At 38.8% G+C, this 21,764-nt stretch overlaps 1 protein-coding gene across 3 annotated transcripts in view; it reads right to left on the bottom strand.

The window, feature by feature from the left end:
* Positions 1-21,140, bottom strand: part of LOC113058375 (roundabout homolog 2-like) — a 55,689-nt gene extending 34,549 nt beyond the window's left edge. For all 3 annotated transcript variants that reach the window (XM_026226214.1, XM_026226215.1, XM_026226216.1), the window contains exons 1-2: positions 20,735-21,140; positions 12,166-12,492 (exon numbers count right to left, since the gene is read on the bottom strand). In XM_026226214.1, the coding sequence (XP_026081999.1) occupies positions 12,166-12,492; positions 20,735-20,795 (388 nt within the window). In that variant the 5' untranslated portion in view covers positions 20,796-21,140. The remainder of the gene's footprint in view (positions 1-12,165; positions 12,493-20,734) is intronic.
* Between the last annotated feature and the right edge of the window lie 624 nt (positions 21,141-21,764).

Below are 21,764 nucleotides of genomic sequence, written 5' to 3'. Positions count from 1 at the left end.
TCAAAGAGTGAGCTCCTACGGGCTGTAGATTCTCACCAGCGGCTGGTACAGACCCTCACACACACAGAAAAGCATAAATGCCACTCATATTCTAATCTCTGTAAAAAATAAATGCATTTCGTTAATAACGTACTGCACACACCGTTGTCCACAAATTAATCATCAATCTGACAGCTGCGATATATTCTCGACTTATCTCTTAAACACTCCGTGGATGAATTTTTTCGATTAACACCTCAATTATAAGGTGTAATCTCACCTGCCGTGGGCTGCACATGAAACCGTAGAATGTAAAGCATGAAGATGATTCCAAATAAATAAATTCAGCCATCAATTCATATTTATGATATGACCTCAGATGTATTACTGAGTCCTGGCTACACCATCCCTTGGCGGACCTTTATAAATGCAGTGACTTGTGATAATTACTTATAAATATTCATTGAAATGTCATGTTATTGGTGAGATCCAGAGTGCAGAGTGCTCCATTTTCTTTGTTAGTTAAACTCATGCTCATCTCCTGCCTATGAATATTCATATCTTTCAGGCTGGAACAAATGGTGTGGGTCTGTCTATGGGCAGTAAGTGATTCACTTCACGATTTTAAGTGCTCATCTGTCAGTCTGGGCATCCAACCTGACCATAACCAACTTCACCACTCCACCATCCAACACAATCTGCCACATTCCTGTCCACTCAAACCTTCTTCACATTTTAGATTTTTAGAGGCAAATCATTGCCGTTGTTGTGCCATGGTGTTCACTAACTACTCGCAATCAAGAGGGCAAATTTATTTAGCTCACTGCCATTCTTTTTTAGCACAAACATGCATCCCTTCTATGCAAATTAATCTCATTGGTTAGCCTTAATCTCAAAACTTAGTGCTAATTGTATACTGGAATTAACTTTACAAAACTATTGGTCTAACGGCTAAATATTGTTTGACCATAATTACTAATAATTGGTGACCATTTCAGTAAAAGAATCTTATCTCTTAGCATGTTGCTAAGCTACCAATCAGACTTCATATTTTTTTGGTACTGGACGAAGTATAAATTTTAAAGTGGCACTTTCAAAGTGAAATATCCAGTGGGGCCAAAAGCACATTTAGTTTTATCTGAAACAGATAAATTTAACTCTACCAATGTATGAAAATAATGTACCACCCTAAACCTTACCTATAATGTTAACAAAAGCAAATGTAAAAATGCATTTGCTGAAGCAAACATGCTTCTACAGGACTTTAAGCTATTTTATTCTGTACCAGGTGAGCTACCGAGCAAGTTTATTATTATTTTTTTTATTATTATTTATTTTGGTGCAGCAACATAGACAGCATAATTTATTTCAATTGAGAAGTAGTTGCATTTTCCTGCTGTTCAATTTTCTCTTTTAACATAATACAACAGTAAACTAAAACATATAAAAAACGAACAAAATTACACATACAAAAACGTAATAAATAATAACAATAATAACAAAAGTAATGGGTGAGGGCAAATGTATACAATATGTTCCAACTACATGTTGAGGGTGTTAATTATGGGTTCTTAGTCCATGGTAGAGAATATGGAAGAAATCACTCTATAGTTTCCAATTTTTAATAGCGAAGAGTTACAGGGAAGATTAGAATTACATTCTTCATTCCCAAGGAAAGAGTCATTTGCTCTATACCTCCACAAAGTCTGGTCGTAACGGCCTTACATATACCACCCACTTGGACCAGAATTTAATGAACGTATTTTTCTGAAGACGGAGGGAAAAAGTGATTATTTCCATAACATATATATCATTTACTATGTCCATCCACTCTTGTAATGTGGGGGTTCAGGAAGCAACCAACACCTTGTTATTGCTTTTTTACGAGCAGATGTTAAAATGCCAAACAGATATTCATCCTGCCATCTTGCCTTTAAATCCACATTTCCTAAAAACATCGTGGAAAAGTGCAAGGGAATTATCACTGGGCACTCCCAGAATATGTGCCAGTGATTGGCTTCCTGAATCCCACACTGTCTCCAACATCCGAGCAAGTTTATAATGCCAGAAAAGTCATACTTATGGACCTGATTATGTGATGTGAATGTAAAAATAAATAAGGTTCACAAATCACACACTATAGTAAAGGTATAAGGATGTCAACTCAACATCGTGATGTCTATCAGGCACTGTCTATCAGCCCAACCCTAGAGTAGGAAGAGGCATGTTTTTTTAAATTATAATTTCATTATAATTCATAAATGGATGTTACTATACAAAATATAGTAACAAAGAAATAAGTGCCTGAAACCAAAAGGCACTTAAACAACAGATTTGACATTTACTTGAAAATGCTATCAAACAAACAGATAAATTCATCCCCCAAAGGCTAATTACATTTTTTTGTTTTTTAAACGGACTATAAAATGATTCACTTGTCCTTTTCTCCCATTGTCCGGTAAAATCTGTTGACTCCATCCACCATTGTCTGTCCCTTACTCCCTTGGGCCACTCTAACAAACAAAGCACAGGCCTTTCCAAGCATATAAAAGTATGTTTTACAAGAGAAAGAGTGAAGATGTTGCAGAAAAGTACCCAACCAATGGCACACCTAACACACACATCTGCCCCCTTCCACCCAAGCCATCTCACCTGGTGGACACCCTACAATCTCCAATCAAAGCTGATGCTGAGGGTGACTGATGGCCCCAAAAAGAAACCTAACAACAGTGGTGTAATGCATATATGCATGCATGAGCTTGCAAATTGGCAGTGTGGCATTCTCCATCCCCTGCAGTCCACTGTGGTGGCCCGTCACCTCCTGAACAGGATTTAACTCGCATGAGGCACATGCACAAGCAAGGACAAGGACAGGCTGTTCCCAAAAAGCCCACAGCATGTTGCATTTTTCAGGAGACGAAGTCATGAGTTATTCATGAGCACTGGTTAAGAAAAAAGAGGGTAAAATAGTGTTAACGTTTACCTAGAGCCGGCCAGCCTGCACAAAAAGCTGGTATGTGCCCTCGGCAATACCACATGCTTAGTTATGGCAAAGAACGATACACGCTTGGCTCTGACAGGGTTCGTCCCTCTTGGCAGTGTATTCAGGAAACCATTCTTTCCCCCTCTCATCCTCCACACTTTATTATAATGCACTAGGTAAAGCAATGTGAATTTTAATAATCTGTGAGGCGAGTAACATAAGCATGGAGACTCATTAGCTACAGCTAAAAGCCTGAGTGGGCCACATGACCGGCACAAAACATTACGGTCATTCTCTTAATTCTGTTTGGCTTCCTTCCACTGAGCAGAACATGCACAGCAAAATCATCATCATCCCTTACATATGCTGTATAAGCCAATTACTTCAGATGCTAAAATGAAATATGGAAATAAATCAACATTAATTAGCAATAACTTATTCCTTATGTGTTGTATGTGTCTCAAAAAAACAGCAAAATGCTTTCTAAGATCACATTCAATGTGCACAATAAAAAAATGCTGTTTAGGTGTGGATTTAAAATAGGATGTTGCAAATTGGTGCTTGGGGCTCTGGAAAAAAATTGCTGAGGACAAAAGTAAATTGTGAAAAGCACTATACAAATCTTAAATTAAATTAAATGTTTATCTTCAGCTTTCTATTTAACACTACAGCAGTATTATTGTCTATTAAAACTATTAAAAACAGTTTTTGTTAATTCAAAAAAATCAGAAAATAAATGAATTAAAATATAAATATTAGATGATTAAAAAAATAAACAAATATACAATTTTAAATATTAAATATGAATAAATAAAAACTATAATAGTATATTAATATTATAAAAACAGCACTGCAGCACATGTAATTTATTGCAATACAGGCTGATGGTCGACCTGCTGAGCATTGCTGCCTGACACACCTACACAGGTGCCTTGTGCTGGTGTACTCCACTTCTTGGCCATAAAGCGGGTCATCAGCCAGGGACCACCATTCATGGATGTTTCGCTTCTTTAACCCCAGTACATCTCCTAGTGGTGGAGCGATGGCAGCTGATGCCCTAGATGTTACTTGGCCCCCAACCCCTATACATCCTCCTCAGCCACAGCCAAAAGCTGCCCCTCTCTGCCTCGTCTGCCAGTTCTTTAATGGCTTTTCGACACCCTGCTCCTCTACATCCCATTTCATGGAAAAGGCAAACCATTGAGGACCCAACGAAGCCCTTGCATCCCACTTTCGACAGGACATATGGCTTTCCAACCAGCCTATCTGCAGTCTTCTACTAGGTCTGCATACTCAACACACTTCCACTCATTGGCAGCCTCCATACCCTCCTCCCATGGGACAGTGAACTCCACTAACAAGATGGTCTTAGTTGGTTTTGACCACATGATCAAATCTGTCCGGAGCAAAGTTTCTACAATCTCTCTTGGGAATTGTAGATGTCTTCCCAGGTCAACTCTCATGTTCCACTTCCTGCCAGATGAGAGGGCTCTAGATGTCACTCTCTGGAGATGGTGGTTAACTTTCTCCCTGGCCCTTGCAAACAGGATGGGACTTCTTGCTGGCGCGGAAGGTCTACTAGTAGCTTTCCTGTCTGCATAACTCTGCAACCTCTGCTAGTTTCCTAAATACCAGATTGTGTCGCCACCTATAGCAGCCTTGAGACAATGCTGTCTTACATCCCGGCAGGCTGTGCTGGAGGCTTGCATTGCTTTTACTGCAAATGGGGTAAGCCGAACCACTGGTGGAGGTTTCTGGGACAAGGTAGGATGTCATAGGTGGATCTAATCAGGAAGCTGAGCCTGGCTTGGGGGATCTTCCACAGATCAGACCATGACATGATCTGTGACACCTTCCCATGACATCCAGCATGCCTGCTGGTTCTGAGACACCACCTTGATGTTGAGACACTCCTGCTCAGTCCTTGTCACTTCTGCCACCATCATGGCTCTCCGCTCTTTCTTGGAGGCCTTTGTCTTGGTCTCGCTCTTCCCAAGGCCTGCTCGTCCCTCCTGGACTCTGCCGACTACTTCACAATGTCTCAGCCTGCTAATTGCCCTGTCTATCTCTTCCTAGGCTTTCCACTTCCTCCCTGCCTGTTTAGTAGGGCCAGCTACCCTCACTAGTTGGTCAGTGGATTCCCTCAGCTCCAGCACCATCCAAGCCTTTATCTGCTTATATCCCATGTCAATGGATCACAGTGGCAGCTGTAGTGTATTCCTGCCAAAGAGGCATACATCTGATAGGTACCTCGGCAGACAGAATCCACTTCCTGATGAAGGAATTTGGTACCCCATCCATCTTGTCTGCCAACGAGGAGGGAACTTCGCTCATCTTCAGAGGCCACATCACTCTCGGGTACAGTATGAACTGGTAACTCCATACTTTACACTTGCCGGGGAGCTGGCTCTGATTGATCTTAGCAAGGCCATCTACGAGCTGCTTCCTCACTGTTTCCCCCATCTGCCTATCAGAGAGGTCTACTGTATAGGCTACGGACAGGCTGATTTGCCAGCAAAGGGATTCCTTCCCCACCTACGACAAAGATGGTATGGTCTCTTCTAACCCCTTTCCTGAGGGACAGGCTGCGTGATCTGCCGGGTTTGATCTTCATCGTCGCCCACCCCACAAGCTCGTCAATCCTCTTGAGCAGTCTTTTTTTGCATGCTGCTGTCTGGAGAATGGTGGTGATGTCATCCATATAGTCTCTCACTGGTGGTAGACTTTGGCCTGAATGTAGCTTGATGCCTTCAACCACCGCCCTTGCTCCACTCAGCATAACCTCGAACATTCAACATTCAGGAGTGTAATGCTACTAAACTGGCTAATGGTGGTAGAGTTTGTTTCCTTCGGGATGAACACTGTGACAGCTTGTTGCCACTCTGAAGGGATGACTTTGTTCTTCCACGCCACTCTCAGGAGGTTCCCCTGGGCAGAACTTGTACAGCTTATAAGATACCCAGTTGGGGCCGGGAGCTGAGGCTGCTTTCGCTTTCCGTACCAGTTCTGCTACCTCACTAAGTTTGGGGAGATCAACTTTTACTGGAGTTACCTCCAGTTTACTGTTTCTCCTCTCCTCCAGTAGCTGTCTCGCATGCTTGAAGAGGTTTTTGAAGAAGTCACTCCTCTCTTTCTGCTTCTGCCTTCTGCGTTTACGGATGCGCTCTACCCTCCGAAGGCTGACTAGGTTCTTCTTCACCTCCTCCCACAGTGGCTTCAGGCCCTCCTTCTCCTCTTTGCTTGTCTTCCTCCATTGCTTTCGGGGATGGCGATGCCTCTTCACCAGTTGCTCAATCTCTCTCTCCCTCCTCCCCTTATGCTTTATGCCCTTTTGCTCTCCAGTCACTAATCCTACTCCGAACCTGCTTCTACACTCCTCGTACAGGATGTTTCTGATGCGATTAAGCTTGGTTTCCACCTGGCCACATAATGACTGCTCAAGAATGATGCTGATGTTTTCATCGAGCTGCCGCCACACTGCCACCTCATTTGCTTTCGGCCATTTGTCTAGCTGCCTCCACCCAGGTTCTTTCCTCTCTGTCCTCTGTTCTTTCCTAATGGTATCTTCTCCTGTGCCACCCTCAGAGGAATACGTTTCAACCAATGACTCTCCTGTGTCCTCTACATGTCTTCCCTCAGCAACGCTGGAACCCTCTGCGCTTTGGTTAGCGACCTGGCTTTGGGCTCCACTTGTCTGACCTGTAGTTGAAGAGCAATGTTACTGCTGGCCCCCCCACTTGACACTTCTTCTTTCGCTGGTGAATCATTAATCCTCTGACGGTAGTAACTTTCTCCCATCAACACCTGCATCTTGTCAAATTCTTTAAATCATTGCCTATGTTCATTCCGGTCATTACCATGAAGTCTTTCTGGTTTTGCCCTTCTTCCACCCTGCCTCTCGGAGAGCCACCAGGTTGGCTTTTTCGACACCCTGCTCATGTACATCCCATTTCGCGGAGCAGGCGAACCATTGAGGACCCAACAAAGCCCCTGCATCCCACTTCGACATGACACATGGTGGATTTCTTACCAGCCTCTCTGCAGTCTTCTACTAGGTCTGCATACTCGGCACGCTTACACTCATTGGCGGCCTCCATACCCTCCTCCCATGGGACAGTGAGCTTGACTAACAAGATGATAAACCCATATATAAAGATTTTTATCACACTAGACCTACACCTACCCCTCACAGAAACTACTGGCATTTTATAATTTCATAAAATACCATTTTGTATGTTTTTTAAGCCTTTTGGTTTATGGGGACACAGGAAGCCATAAACCATGTTTATATTGTAGTACCCATATCATTACACACATTTGTGTCCTCAAAAACCATATATACCAAAACACACACATACACAAAGCATGAAATGGACCAAACTGGCTGCTCTCTTTTACATTATAGCTCAGGATAGTCATTATACATTTTCCCTTATTAGTAACATTAGTTACAACACATGTTACTGGAAACTTGGTACCTGTCAACTAATGATTTTGAATCATGGGAGTAAAAGGACATTTCCCTAGCTGAATCTCACACAGGTCAGGCTCATTTCAAAAGGCCGGAAGTCCTTGTTCTCCGCCCCACTGTAGAGATCATGCAATGATGGTAAATGACAAGCCTGTTGGGATGTACATTATTAATAGCCCACCACCGACTCACCACACACTCTTTCTCCTTCTTTACACACACGGGTGCTCATTTGCATTCCCCACTATAGAGACCGACAAAACATTCGCCCATTTGTGACTCAGACATTGGTCTTAAAAGGACAATTATTCTAACCTGAAGAATCTGTGTCGGGTTTGACAAGCAGCCATCTGTTAGTGTGTCGGTGTGTCTGTGTGTGTGTGGAGTGGGAGGAGAACTGTGAAATGTTTTAGGCTAAATGAAGCACTCCTGCACTTAAAGCCCGACAATTACATGCAAAATTATGCCTACCTCTAACATGTAATTATATGGCGGGTGCATGAACGTGGATGTCACTGTGAAAGGTTATGGCTGGCCAGATTCTAACACACAGCTGGAAGTGTGTGTGAAATAGACAGGATGCTGTTATTGTTCATTTCAGAGCCACATAAATAATTCCATCCCAAAGGTGGGCTAGTCTAATGGTACGTTATTCCCCGTGTCAAGACTCGGTTAATCAACCCACCCAGAGAGACGGTGACTGGGTTAATCCACACGTTTTTGTTTTTAATTCCTTTTGGACTGATAACATCCCATTCAGCATCTCTGGACAATAAATAAATGGATTGAACTTGGTCCAAATCGTCTTCTGTATATTAAATGTAATGTAATTACAAAATGTACATTTAAAAATTTACATGAAACAGACAAAGAGTATGGAAGATATGCGATATAGAAAATGCATTGGTTATGTTCAACAACACTGTGCATGCAAGAAATCCCATAACAGCCCTTCAGAGGGTTTAGATAAGAACGCATGGGGAAAGATGTATTAGGAAAAGCTGCTACAGAGCATCATTACTATATAATCCCACACTGGGTGAAAGAGGGACAGCTGGGTCTAGAGCCTTTTAAGCAAGTTTTATTTTTCATTTGTCCTACTTTATCTTAATCCAGGCTCAGGGAACATGGCAGTTTGCTCCCCCAGACAGACTGCCACATTCAATGCTTTGAAATAGATACAGCTTTTCTCTTGCATAAAAGCTTCAACACAAAGCTGCTATTTTGAAAGAATACGTGAATGGATTTGCATTCAAGCCAAGAGCTAAATATCTACTTCTGCCAAAATAAAAAATAAAAAAATAAATAAAAGACAGAAATAACAGGCTTCACCAGTCGCAGTTGCCATTTTTCATCCTGCCATTATGACAAGCGTCAGATTAAGCATTGGTCCTGTGGCATACATATGTTAGGTAGATAATACTGTATCCCCAATATACTGTCTAGCATTGCATGGATTAATATGTTAGTGTAAGACCCGGATTTAGTCTTCTCTTCCTGGTGAACCCATTGATATTACAGAACACTGACACTTTTCACAAATGCACAAATCTTTTTGTTTGTTAAAAAAACTTGAAAGGCAAGAGCGACAAAAGTGTTGAATTTAAAGAGCGATTTATACTTGTGATGGCTGTTTAAACCTTGATGAATAAAGTGAAACTTAATTTTTTATTGCTAATAAGTTTAATTGAAATAAAGCTGAAATAAAATCTAAATAAAAAAAACTAAAAATAAAATTTAAAACAATTAAAGAAAGATATAAAGAAATAAAAACTACTATACTTGTAAAATTTCTGTGAACATTAAAAATAAAAGTACAATTAAAACATGCTATATATTTACTAAACATATTAAAACACACTATAACATTATATAACTAATACTAAAATAATACTTTCCCAAACTTATGATTTCCCAAACTTGTGAAACTCAAAATAAATTTTTCACATTGTTTTGATCATTATTATCCATTCTTGGTGAAAATTGTTGGAACTGATCAAGACAAAACTATCTCACAGGATGTTCCCAACTTGACTAGAACAATTAATCACATCACACATGGGCCTAATACTAAAAAACATGAGTGATTCACCAATAAACAAGCACAGAGTGAACATTTCATAGCTCAACAACTCTTCGTGTTCATGAGTCCCATAAGCTGAAATATCTAACAGATGGCCATGGCCACATCATACTTGTTGTGGCAAAAACTGCTCACTTATCACAAACACGCTGATCCCATGTATACAGTCAATTTGTTTCCCACCTCAGTCCGCTTGCTGCTATAATCTGAGCTGCAAAACTAGACGACGTCTCAGAGATGTGTGAAGGATTGCTTGCCCTCGCCCCTGCCTTCACCTGTTGTATCCCTCAGGATCCTCCGTCTTCATAAACCACCTGCTCTGCTCCCGTGCCGTGATCACGCTGGCAACTGTCCAGCGCTAATTAGCACATTAATCACTGCTGAGGAGATGATATGGCTGCTGGTGAGCTGGGTCTCCTGGTGTATGACCCGAGTCTCATCTTCAACAAGGACAACCCCTTAATTCAGGAGTATTGTGCAACATGATCTAATATCCAACCTGATTTGAGGCTGGTAGGGGTGCTGAGTCTATATGGACTCTAGAGAGCTAAAAACTATACTCTTTCTGGTTTTAATCATACATAATAAATTATCTTCTATGTCTTGCTTATGACATATTTTTGATGCACTGATCAAGACAAAACTATGACTTGTATTTAAAGGCCACATAACATCATTCAGCAAATCTTGTGCCTGAAAAAAATCCAGATTGTAAAAACTGATTTTTTTAGTGAGATATAATGAGATTTTGGTCTTAAAATACTGTGCCTCAATTGGCTAGTATTCTCCTTCCTGCTGAATATAAATAGTTATTTGGGAGAGTAAGTATGCAGACTTCAGGATAAGATCTACCGCAGAGTGCATGATTGCAAATCATTTTCACCCAGCATGCTCTGTTACTCGGCATCCTCTGGGATAGTAAGCAAAAGTCTGTAATGGCTCTAAGGGCTCAACTCTCCTTCGGCAGTTAAGGATGTCTATTTTTAAGAACTCATTTCGTTTTGAATGGGGAAACACTTTAAAGGGGTCATATGATGCAATTTCAAGTTTTCCTTTCTCATTGGAGTGTTTCAAGCTGTCCGTGAATAAATAAGATCCCAAAAGTCTCAAACCCAAAGATATATTCGTTATAAAAACTTGTCCATGCATTCCTAAAATGCTTTGTTTAAACATCAGGCATAACTTGATCCTCGGTGTAGTATTGTTGCCGCCGCCGCCATGTTTTGGAGACGATTTGTGTTTTGTTGCAAAAGCGAAACCACTTAATTTGGCTTTCCAAAAGGGGACACCACTAGAAATCAATGGTTAAGTTGTATTTACAACACTGTTCAAGAACAGTTCAAACCAAATATTCAGATGTGTGCTGCGCATTTTACGGAGGACTGTTTCCTGAACCTGTTTCAATAAAGTGGGGTAATTCCAACTTTGCAAGGACAGTCTGGTGCTTCTGACTCGCAGCCTGTAAGTATTTTTTCATATTTAAAGGATTTGCCACTGATAATTCATACGCGAGTTTTGAGCAGTGTAGAGTAGTGCTTGTTGTTTGTCGTTTCTCAGATTACAAATGCAGACATGGTTTTATGTTTATGCAGCATGATATGTAACGCAGAGCGTAAAAGGACAGTATAAGTTATTATAATCAGTAATTATGTCCCCACTGGATGCAACAAATGCCTCATTTGTTATGGGTTTTATTGGTTTTGTATCAATGCGCCGGGAGACAGCATCACAGTATGTTAAGAGGCATAACATTTCCGTCACACGCTGTCATTATTTGACCAATCAAAACACACTGGATAACTGGCCAATCAGAGCACACCTCACTTTTCAGAATGATGAGCTTTGTAAAAATAAAGAAATTGTCCATCTTCCCCAGATCCACCTATATAAAACTGCTACAGGTTATTATATATGCTATTTGTGCAGCAGTAGAAAGTTCCTGTATTTTGAAAAAACAGCAGCAGTGTAGCAGATCTGTTCCGTCAAGACATTTCTCACATCCAATAACATGTTAAAATCTTCAGAGAGTTATCGTGATAGAAATAATAACATCAGATAACTTTTTATATCTAATTTTAATATCAAAAGGTAATATTAAATATATTAGTAATGTTGAAATTAACATTAAGATTAATAAATATTCTAGAAGTACGTTTCATTGTTAAAGTTAACTAAACAATCAACAAAACTAAAATAGTTCACTAATGTTAACAAAAGGAACCTCATTATAAATTGTGTATTGCAAAAAATGCAGTTCTATACAAAGAAAAGAGATGGTCGTGTGGAAAACAGGCACCAGCAAATTGCTGCTTTGAGTTTTAATGAGCAAAGTTTGGGGAATCTAATTAGTTGCATTCCAATTCTGATCAACAAATTTGCTAATCCAGTTTCTTCTGGCAGTGGAGCCGGGTATGGTTATGTTCCTGTGCCAGAGAGCTGGATTATGGCTGAGCCAAAAGCCCAGAGTGCAATCACACAGCAGGAGGACACACTGTCACAACAGGCAAAACCTCACCAGCAGACACAACATAGAACTCACTAAAGAAAACCTCAGGCCATGTCTGAGAGGGATAGATTACTTTTATTTCAGCATAGCTACGCTTCATCCAGAATCACTAAACAAGGTGGAATTCATCAGAAAGTACTTACTGGCTACTTCCAGCGAGGCGTTTCGGCTAATGGCCTCTCCAAGGTAATTGCGGGCAACACATGTGTAAACCCCCTCATCAGGTTTGCTGCGGCGTCCGTGAACGATGCGCAGGAAAAAAAGGGAGCCGCTGGGCAGCAGCATGCGGTGGGAGCGAGGGTCGTCCTTATCAGTTTCAACATGCTCGCCATCTTTATACCACTCCACCGTGGGCATGGGCTGACCCTCTGCCTTGCAGTTCAGGGTGGCTGGCTCACCCTTTGACACAATCAGGTCAGAGGGATCCTCAACTATCCTGGGGGGAATGTCATCCAAACGTGGACGGGACCCTGTGAAGAACCAACAGTAAAAGTCAAAAGCAACTGGTTAAAATCATCTGGCAGATGTGATGTAACATAAATACATTTGATAAGGTACAGTAATTCTAAGAATGGCCCTTCCAAATCCCAGGAGACAAATATTACTGCTTCTTGTAAAAGTAAATTTCTGGCACTGATATATATAGTGGCAGAAATTTACTTTTCCAATAAGCAGTAATATTTGTCTCCTGGGATTGTAAGGGACATTCTTAGAATTACTGTACCTTATCAAATGTATTTATGTTGTCTTCCATGACAAATACTTAAATTAATTCAATCAATCGATTAGAATGCTATTATCTTTTACCAATAAAATCAGATCAAAATCAAGTAAACTTTACAATGCAAAAGTGGCACAGAAACTGCAGCTACAACTCTTTTTTCATCACCGGTGACACTTTAATTATGATGGTGGGAACAGATTTAGTTTGTACTGGGGCATTTTTTGCTGAATTTGGGGAGCTATTCTTAATTTTAGTGGCATTTTGCCCCAAATCCATGTTCATTTCTGACCCTGATTTTATATATTAAAAATACTGGATAAAAAACAACAACAATTCTATTAAATGTCTATAATATACTAGGCAAGGCAAGTCAAGTTTATTTATATAGCACATTTTGTACACAATTGTAATTCAAAGTGCTTTACATAAAAGAAAGTAAAATATAATAATTTTAAAATAATTATATTTCAAATAAATAAAATAAACACAAAAATAAGGAATTTAACTTTGAACATTTTACTAAAACTAAGTAAAGTTTGAGAAAAAACTTTGAAGTATAGCCTTAAGGTTGAAATTGCTGTAAAAGTTTGAAGTTTGAAAGTGTAGACAGATGTTGATAGTTTATTGCTAGCATGATTTAGCACATTGCTAACATGATTTTGCTGGGTTGATTAGCATGTTGCTAGCATGATTAGCATGTTGCTTGTATGTTTTTAGCATGATTAACACATTGTTAGCATGATTAGCACCTTGGTAAAATGTTGTTGTTTTTTGCTGGCAAGACAGCATTTTGTCCTATTATAGTCATTAAGGTTTTATAGTGATAGGCAGCTTAAACATTCTATGAGTCTTAATGTGCAAAAGTTTTGACCCCTCAATAAAAGTCTATGGCACTTTTCATAGTTTTGACTGTCCGTTTAACAAAAATCATAAGTCTAATCAATGAAGCTCAATTTATGCTTCTGCGTTGAACCTATACTGTAGCTACGCTGTAGGCTATGTGTAGTATGGCATAACCAGACGTGCACCTCTCCAAAAATCGAACAGCGCATCAATTCTACGTGGATCTGCAAGCTCTACCATGATACAATCCTTGTGGAGATGGAAATAATGCCATCTTCTCATGTTCCGTTGATTTCTCTTTTTGTAGTTTTAAATAATGATTTAACGACTTGATATTTATTTTGCCACCATCACGGCTATAATGCTTCTCTGACGAGCCACTTCTTCTTTGGCTTTTGTTGTGGTCTGCGGGTTACACAAGCAACATGCATGTGGACACTGCGGACTAGCGATTTGCATGTGTGCTGCACATTTAAGCGGACAACGACGCAGAAGTATAAATGAAAACTGACGCATAGCCTATGGCGTAAAGGCTACAGTGTAGGTCCAATGAAGAAGTATAAATCAGCCTTTACAATTGAAATAGCAACCAGAGTCAGACTAGTCTGAAGGTCTGATCCGAGTTTGGTGGTTGAGCTTGGAAGCTCTAGGAGGAGATACATTTTCTAATAATAATTCATGCACATAACCTTCATTACTTAGATCTATTGTCATATTAGCTTTCTTTACTCAAACATAATGAGGTAGCTAAATGCATGTTTGTTTAATATATCTGAAGCAGTTTTAGTTATGTGTTAGTTATCTAAATATTATCACCCGGCACAGGTGTTGCAACCATTGTATGTGTGCCCACCCACTTCTTAAGACCAATGATATTGGACCCACTCGCTTTTATCATCTCTAATTCAGCACATACAATATTTGTTCACTTTTCAGAGCACCGCCACTCAAATCCATTCCACTTGAGGAATGCCCTAATAAATTAAACTCCATTTGGCATTTAAGATACACACTGCTGCTTCCTCAAATCCATTCTGCTTGGCTCATTCATAGTCCATAAAAATAACCCTTCTAAGGTGTCTAAGGTGCTCTGAACTTGATTTAATTGTCTCTGATCACAAACAAAGAAAAGCTAGAAACTGCTTAACACTTGTGTGGAACCATTTTTTTATTACATTTCTAACAACAACTATAACAAAGGTTAAATAAAAACTTTTGTAACGGAGTGGCTGGGGTGCCACATTCAAACACACAACTATAGTCTTCACCAGCATCAAAGGATGGAACAAGGGGCGAGATGATTCTAATGGCCAGTGGGAAAGGGAGCCGGGGATAAACCTCTCACAGGCTGATGACTCAGCACCTATTAAGCTTTCAGCCCAGAGAGCAAGACAAAATCATTGCAAAGTTAAAAGAAGCTGACATTAAGGCTAAGTCTAGCATGACTGTGTCTTCTTTGTACACGGGGCCTTTAAGAGGTGGAATACTCACAGTATAAGGCACTGCAGTGGCCATGTGTTAGGTTTTACTTGATGTTAAAAGGGTGTCAATTTTCAACAGTTGACGTGTGTGTGCTGCAATTAAATAACAGCATCCACAGAATAAAGGAGAAAACTTAATTTGTCTAAAAGCACTCCAGTGGAAGAAAACAGCCCTTAGAAAGCATATAAGGTGTTTTTCTTGGTGAAACCAAATTCAATGAAGTTACTAATGACTTTCATAAAAACTCGGTCATGAACACCTAAATAGTTCATCAGCCTCCTGCTGCACATTACACTCAGCATAAGTATGTTTCCATCCATTTACAGAGATTATAACTCCCCACTACTCAGAAGCATTATCATTTTTAAAGTTATGGCAAGATAATTGGTCCTTGTGAGAGAATGAAAGGAACGAATAAAAGCCTGTGCTTTTCAATCCCATTACACATGAAAAGCTATGCCTGATTTGAAAGGATAATTATCTGTCAGTGATTTCATGGTGTACACATTCGACACTTCCTTTGGAAAATGTGAATGAGACGTATAAAACCACATTAACAGGTTCATGTCTTATGGGAAAGAAGGTTACATATGGGCAAAAGTGAACCAAATTACAGCTTAATCAAGTGATAAAAAAGCACTGAAAGAAGGTACTGACATGAAGTCACACATAGCGCTGTTGAATATTTACACACAAAACTCACATGAGAAATACAGTGGGGCTCAAAAGTTTGGGCATCCTTTGCAGAATCTGTGAAAATGCGAGTAATTTTCAAAAATTAAGAGAGATCATACTAAATGCAATGTTATATTTTATTTAGTACTGTCCTGAGTAAGATATTGTACATAAAAGATATTAACATTTAGTCCACAAGACAAAAACATTGCTGAAATTATTAAAATAACCTTGTTTGTTCTGAACAGTTAAACTGAGCAGTGTTCTTCAGAAAAATCTGCAGATTCCTGCAGATTCCTGCAGATTCTTCTGTTTTCCAGCATTTTTTTTTTCTTTGCATATTTGAACCCTATTAAGCAATGACTTTATGATTTTGAGATACATCTTATCACACTGAGGACTCCCAAAGTGGTGGATATAAATGGGTTTTGCTGGGTTTTCGGATACATATTATGAACATGTTCTTGAATCTAAAAATGTGGCAAGTTTGATATGTCAGAGTAGGACAGAGCTGGGAGAAAAGCAGTATAGTATTATGGTGAAGGAATATTCAGGATGAACTGACTTTAATGGAATCATATAAGCAGGGGTGCACATAAGTGATCCGCAGGTGGGTCCAAAATAAGAAATGTAATGTGTAAATTAGTTCAGAGCACGTGTTTGCGTACCGACATGGGCCCGGTTCCCCGATAACGCTCACTTGCTAACGCGCTAAGAAGACCTCGAAAGATATATCTTACCAAAGTTGTTTATGTTCCTCAGTGTGTTTCCCGAAGTGTCCCTTAGGAAGCTTCTTAGAACGCTCCCTCTTACGTCCGACATTACACAGGCGCTGTCCCGAGTGAAGGTGCTGAATTAGTTGGCATCGATTGCTCAGGAATCGATTTTCCACTTCATGCGAAGGTGCAATACAGCGTTAAGAAAGACAACACGTTCTATGCTAATAAAACATTACTCAAATTATTATAGTAACATTTATTTTAACATAGTTTAAGTTATCAATAGAATATAGACTATAAGTTAAATTATCAAATGGTCAGTAATATGTTCACACGATATGTTGTGACGGTTAGACGAACCAGGTATCCCTCGCTTATCATCGACCCTCCTATCCCTCGCTTCTTGACATGGGTTTAACAACTTATAAAAATTATATAATACACTTTTATATTAATGTTAAGGTACTTTACAATCAGAATTGATTGGCAAGCAGCTGCATTTACTTCTGTTTAATGCGGTATTGATTGCCATTGGTTAATTTTTTCAATAAAAAGCAACCTATCTACAATGAACAGAGAGAGAGAGGGTTAGATACAGAATATGCTGGGGAAGCAACGTGTACGAACGTGTCGGGAATCGTGCCATAAGGTTAAGAGAGAGGTTAAGGAATAGGTTAAGAACTACTTAGCGATAAGAACGTTTTGGGGAACCGGGCCATGGATGACAGCTTTTAATAAACACTTTACCTTTTTGAATCGACAAACTTTACTGTAAAAGATTCCTACTCAAACTGAAAGCATAAATCTATCAGCCTTGTGCCAGCCACTAATGTTTTCAAAGTACAATGCAAAACTGTGACATTTGATTGATGCTCTACAATCAGCAGTGTTAAATTTCTCATGAGCTGAAGTTAAAGATCTAAGACTTTTTTATGTACACAAAAGCCCTGTTGCAAAAAGCATGATTATTGCATAGGCCACAATAAAAGGCCACTCTAAAATGTCCAGTTTTACTGTATTGGGGGGTCCGAAAACCAGTCTGTATCTGGTGTGACCGCCATTTGCCTCATACAGTGCAACACATCTCCTTGGCATAGAGTTGATCAGGTTGTTGATTGTGGCCTGTGGAATGTTGGTCCACTCCTCTTCAATGGATGTGCGAAGTTGCTGGATATTGGCAGGAACTGGAACACACTGTTGTATATGCAGATCCAGTGCAATAATCATGCTGTCTAATCAGCATCTTGATATGACACACCTGTGAGGTGGATGGCTCATCTCAGCAAAGGAGAAGTGCTCACTAACACAGATTTAGACAGATTTGTGAACAATATTTGAGAGAAACAGGCCTTTTGTGTACATAGAAAAAGTCTTAGATCTTTGAGTTCAGCTCATGAAAAATGGGGGCAAAAACAAAAGTGTTGCATTTATAATTATTTTCAGTGTAGAATGATCAATAGAATTTTTTTATGGAACAGCAGATAGAACCATAGACAGAGCAATAGATAAATGATAGAAATATACAGAACAATAGATAAAATGTTAGAAATTGAATGTTTGATAAAAAGATGGATCGACAGATAGAATGTTTGATAGAAAAATGGATAGACCATTAGAACGCTTGAATAGATGACCACGATCAAGTGTCTTCCCACTGAAATACTGTTAACATAAGTTCTATCTAGTTTATGTCCACGAGCTATTACCTTATGTGATTTATTACAGTAATTGATATTTACAAATGTTAGGCATGCATTCTTCACCCTCTCGCTTCACCCTAATGCTAATACGTTCTGAAAACAGTGACCAGGGACCTTGTGCCCAGTCGAATTTTCAAAACTGTTTGCTTCAAACATATTCAAATGACATGAGCTGGCTCTCTGGGATCAGTGATGATCTAATGTTTTTTTTCCCCCTCAACAGACGTTATTAATAAAACAACATTACTAACGGGTGTACAGGTGTATACTGGTGCACACTGACCAAAGAACAAAACAAAACAGTTGTTCATGAAAGAGATCTGCTGGTGTGAATCCTAGACCAATTATTACACAAGGCACAGCACTTTTCACAGCGCCGCAAAAACTGTTCTTATCGTCTAACTGTGACAGCTTACATCTCTGCTGGGTGATCCATCACAGGCCATTTGTCATCGACAAGTGCATTTACTTATAACAAAAATTATCTGGAACACCTATTTGCTAAGTGAAAAGCAATAAGCCAAATAAATCATTGGTCTATAAAGAAATTAAGCAAAGCTGTTGTGACGTTGTTACTGTAAATGGTGTCAACATGACTTTATAGATAAAATTATAGATAAAATAATTACTAGATAGATAGATAGATAGATAGATAGATAGATAGATAGATAGATAGATAGATAGATAGATAGATAGATAGATAGATAATAGAACGGGACTATAAGAGCTGTAGATAATCCATGTATATATTCAAAATAAATGACCAATGTATTGGATTATTTAAGAAAGATATTACTACTATTTCGTATTTGATCTAATTTGGACTAAGAATACTTTCAAAAACAATTTGTGAATACAGATCTGACTGTGGTACATACGTCTCTTAGCAACCGGAGTATGAAGTCTGCTATTATCTGGCATTATCTATCATCTTTCATATTAGACGGTATGTTTTAACTCTGAACTTTCTCAAAGCACACAGCACATAATGCTTTTCACATTCACAGCTGACAGTCAAATCGATAAACCCACTGCATATCAATACACAAATAGGCCTATTTTAAGCATCCTTTCGGCTCGGGCACCCCCACAATGGGAAGACTGATGCATAACTTATACAGGCTCTTTCTGAATCTCGACGTGTACAGCAGCCACTGTCTCCTGTAATGCAGAAGGCCATTAAGCTGGCCTCAGCAGGGGGACACATCATGCTGCCCTGGAGACTAATGATACAGCAGTGGCATCCTGCTTTGCACCTGCCAAATGTATTCGGTCAGTCTCTTGTAGGTCATATCACTGCAATGTAACCATACCGGTAAACTTACGAAGGGTGTAGGAGATCATGGAAATGGATCTTGTAAATAAATATTTACTTATAAACACAGTTGCTGTCATGTCCAGATTTAAGACTTCTGTGAGTACTGTAATAACGCACAAACTGTCAAAACGAATGAAAATAAATGGCATTTCTAATAGCTAGAAATGCCTTTCTAAACTGCTCTGCTCGTTTTGCATCATTAGTAGCCGAATGAAGAAATCAAACACAATAGTCTTTTTTGTAATACGCTTTGAGAAGAGCCTGAACATGAATATTTTATAACACAGCTGTCTTGTGTTGTATCCAGTGTGATTATGATCTTTTTCTTGTTATTGTCTCTCGCTTCACTATAAAAATTATCATTTGTTATAAAAAACATAACTGTTTTCATTTAACTTTTCAAAAAAAGTCTATCTTTTCTATTTGATTTCATGAGTTTCAACTCAATTTCCTTTAACCATAAATGCATTTAAAGTAGTTGAAAAGGTGAATGAACTTATTAAAAAGTATAAAAGACGTCTTGCAAATAAATTTAAGTTCTGAATTCTTTAGAATGTATTGTTACTGTTGTTGTCACTGTAAAATGATCTGTCAAAGTTGTAAATAAAACTGGGCATATGGAGTAAATTTAACTAGAAAATACATTTCATTTCTTTGTAAATATTTGTTAAATTTACCAGCTATTTCTGAAACCGTTTCTATACCATTTTCTCCTCCCAGTGTTAATGTGACCTGATGTAACTCAACATTGATAGTAAATGCAAGATTTTCTGCACTAAAAACATTTTTTTCTTTCATCCAATAAAATTCACATCTGTATTGTTTAACTTAAGTTATTAATAGGTGATTTTTAGGTCAAGTTATTTTGTTTTTCATTGGCTCAAGTTAATATATATATATATATATATATATATATATATATATATATATATATATATATATATATATATATATATATATATATATATATATATACATGTACTGGATGAATAAAAATACATTTTCAGTGTGGTACAAACCAAAAAAATAAATAAAATAATAATGGCGAGGGGGGGTGTTTCTTTGTTTAAAATACTGCATCAAATAATTAACATATGTTAAACATCCAAAAATGTAAAGCCATCTTGATGTATTTACAGTGATACGAACATATAGTCTGAGAGACAAACTTAAAGATTAATCTTGCTTTCAAATCTTAAATTCATTGCAGTATTGAACCAGAAATCCGATCAATAAAGTGTTTGAACTCACCTGAAGCACTATAGACGCAAGAGAGCATCAGTAACAGGGCTCCTATGGCAACAAAAGCCATTTGTCCGCTTTTCTTTAAGGCATAAGTATACAGTTTCTAAACAAAAGACTTTCTCGTTGGAATCTGAAGTCATGAAATAAAAATGAGAGCGGAAAAGCACTTTAGCTGCTCTCTTGGAGAAATCCACAGCGGCGCATTACGATAAAGTGATGTCTGACCCGAAACGCGCGGGTCTTTGTGTTAGGAACTGCATGGCGACTCTGAGGTCCAACTAGTTTGTCCACTCCCTCCGTCACTCATTTGGCTGTAATGTCCGTCCGCTGAGGCGCAGAATGAGGTACACAGAGTTCACAAGCTGCGCATCCGTTCGGCTGACTGCATGGAGATACTCGAGTGTGACAGCGCTCCGCAAAATGAAGCGCGTGGTCCGTGCGCGAGAGCAGAGCGCGCTTCCCAAACACATCTTAAAGCGACAGTTTTGCATCGCTGTCCCAGACCTTAAACCTTTCTAACTAATACTTTTATAATAATTATCATCTACTAATTATATATGATATAATAATTCATTTATAAAAATATAAAAATATATTTAAATATTGGTTAAATAGGTACACACACACACACGTGTTTGTGTGTCTGTGTGTATGTATCTACTTAACCACATTTGGGCAACAAATTTGTACCCAAAAGTGAACTTTACCTGACAAAATCTCCAAAAACCTTCCTTTGGGGGTGTCCTCATTTATAAAACTGGTATAAAAATAGAGTAAAAAGGTTTAGGTATTGGGTTGGTGTAGGCCAATAGAATATACTGTCTGTACAGAATACTGTAAAAACCATTAAATGTCCCCATTTAGACCCTTGTGTGTGTGTGTGTGTGTGTGTGTGTGTATACATATACATATCTCATTGATATCTCTCAGTCAAGGCATTTATATTTGGTTGTCATACACCTAAATTGTAGCCTGTGCACTTTTGTTTCACCTCACATCAGCAGGGACTCACTTTAACAAATGCCAGTGTATATTG

Source organism: Carassius auratus, chromosome 40 (assembly GCF_003368295.1).
Source record: "Carassius auratus strain Wakin chromosome 40, ASM336829v1, whole genome shotgun sequence".
NCBI classification, from domain to species: Eukaryota; Metazoa; Chordata; class Actinopteri; order Cypriniformes; family Cyprinidae; genus Carassius; species Carassius auratus.
This window is presented reverse-complemented; position numbering and strand designations above follow the sequence as displayed.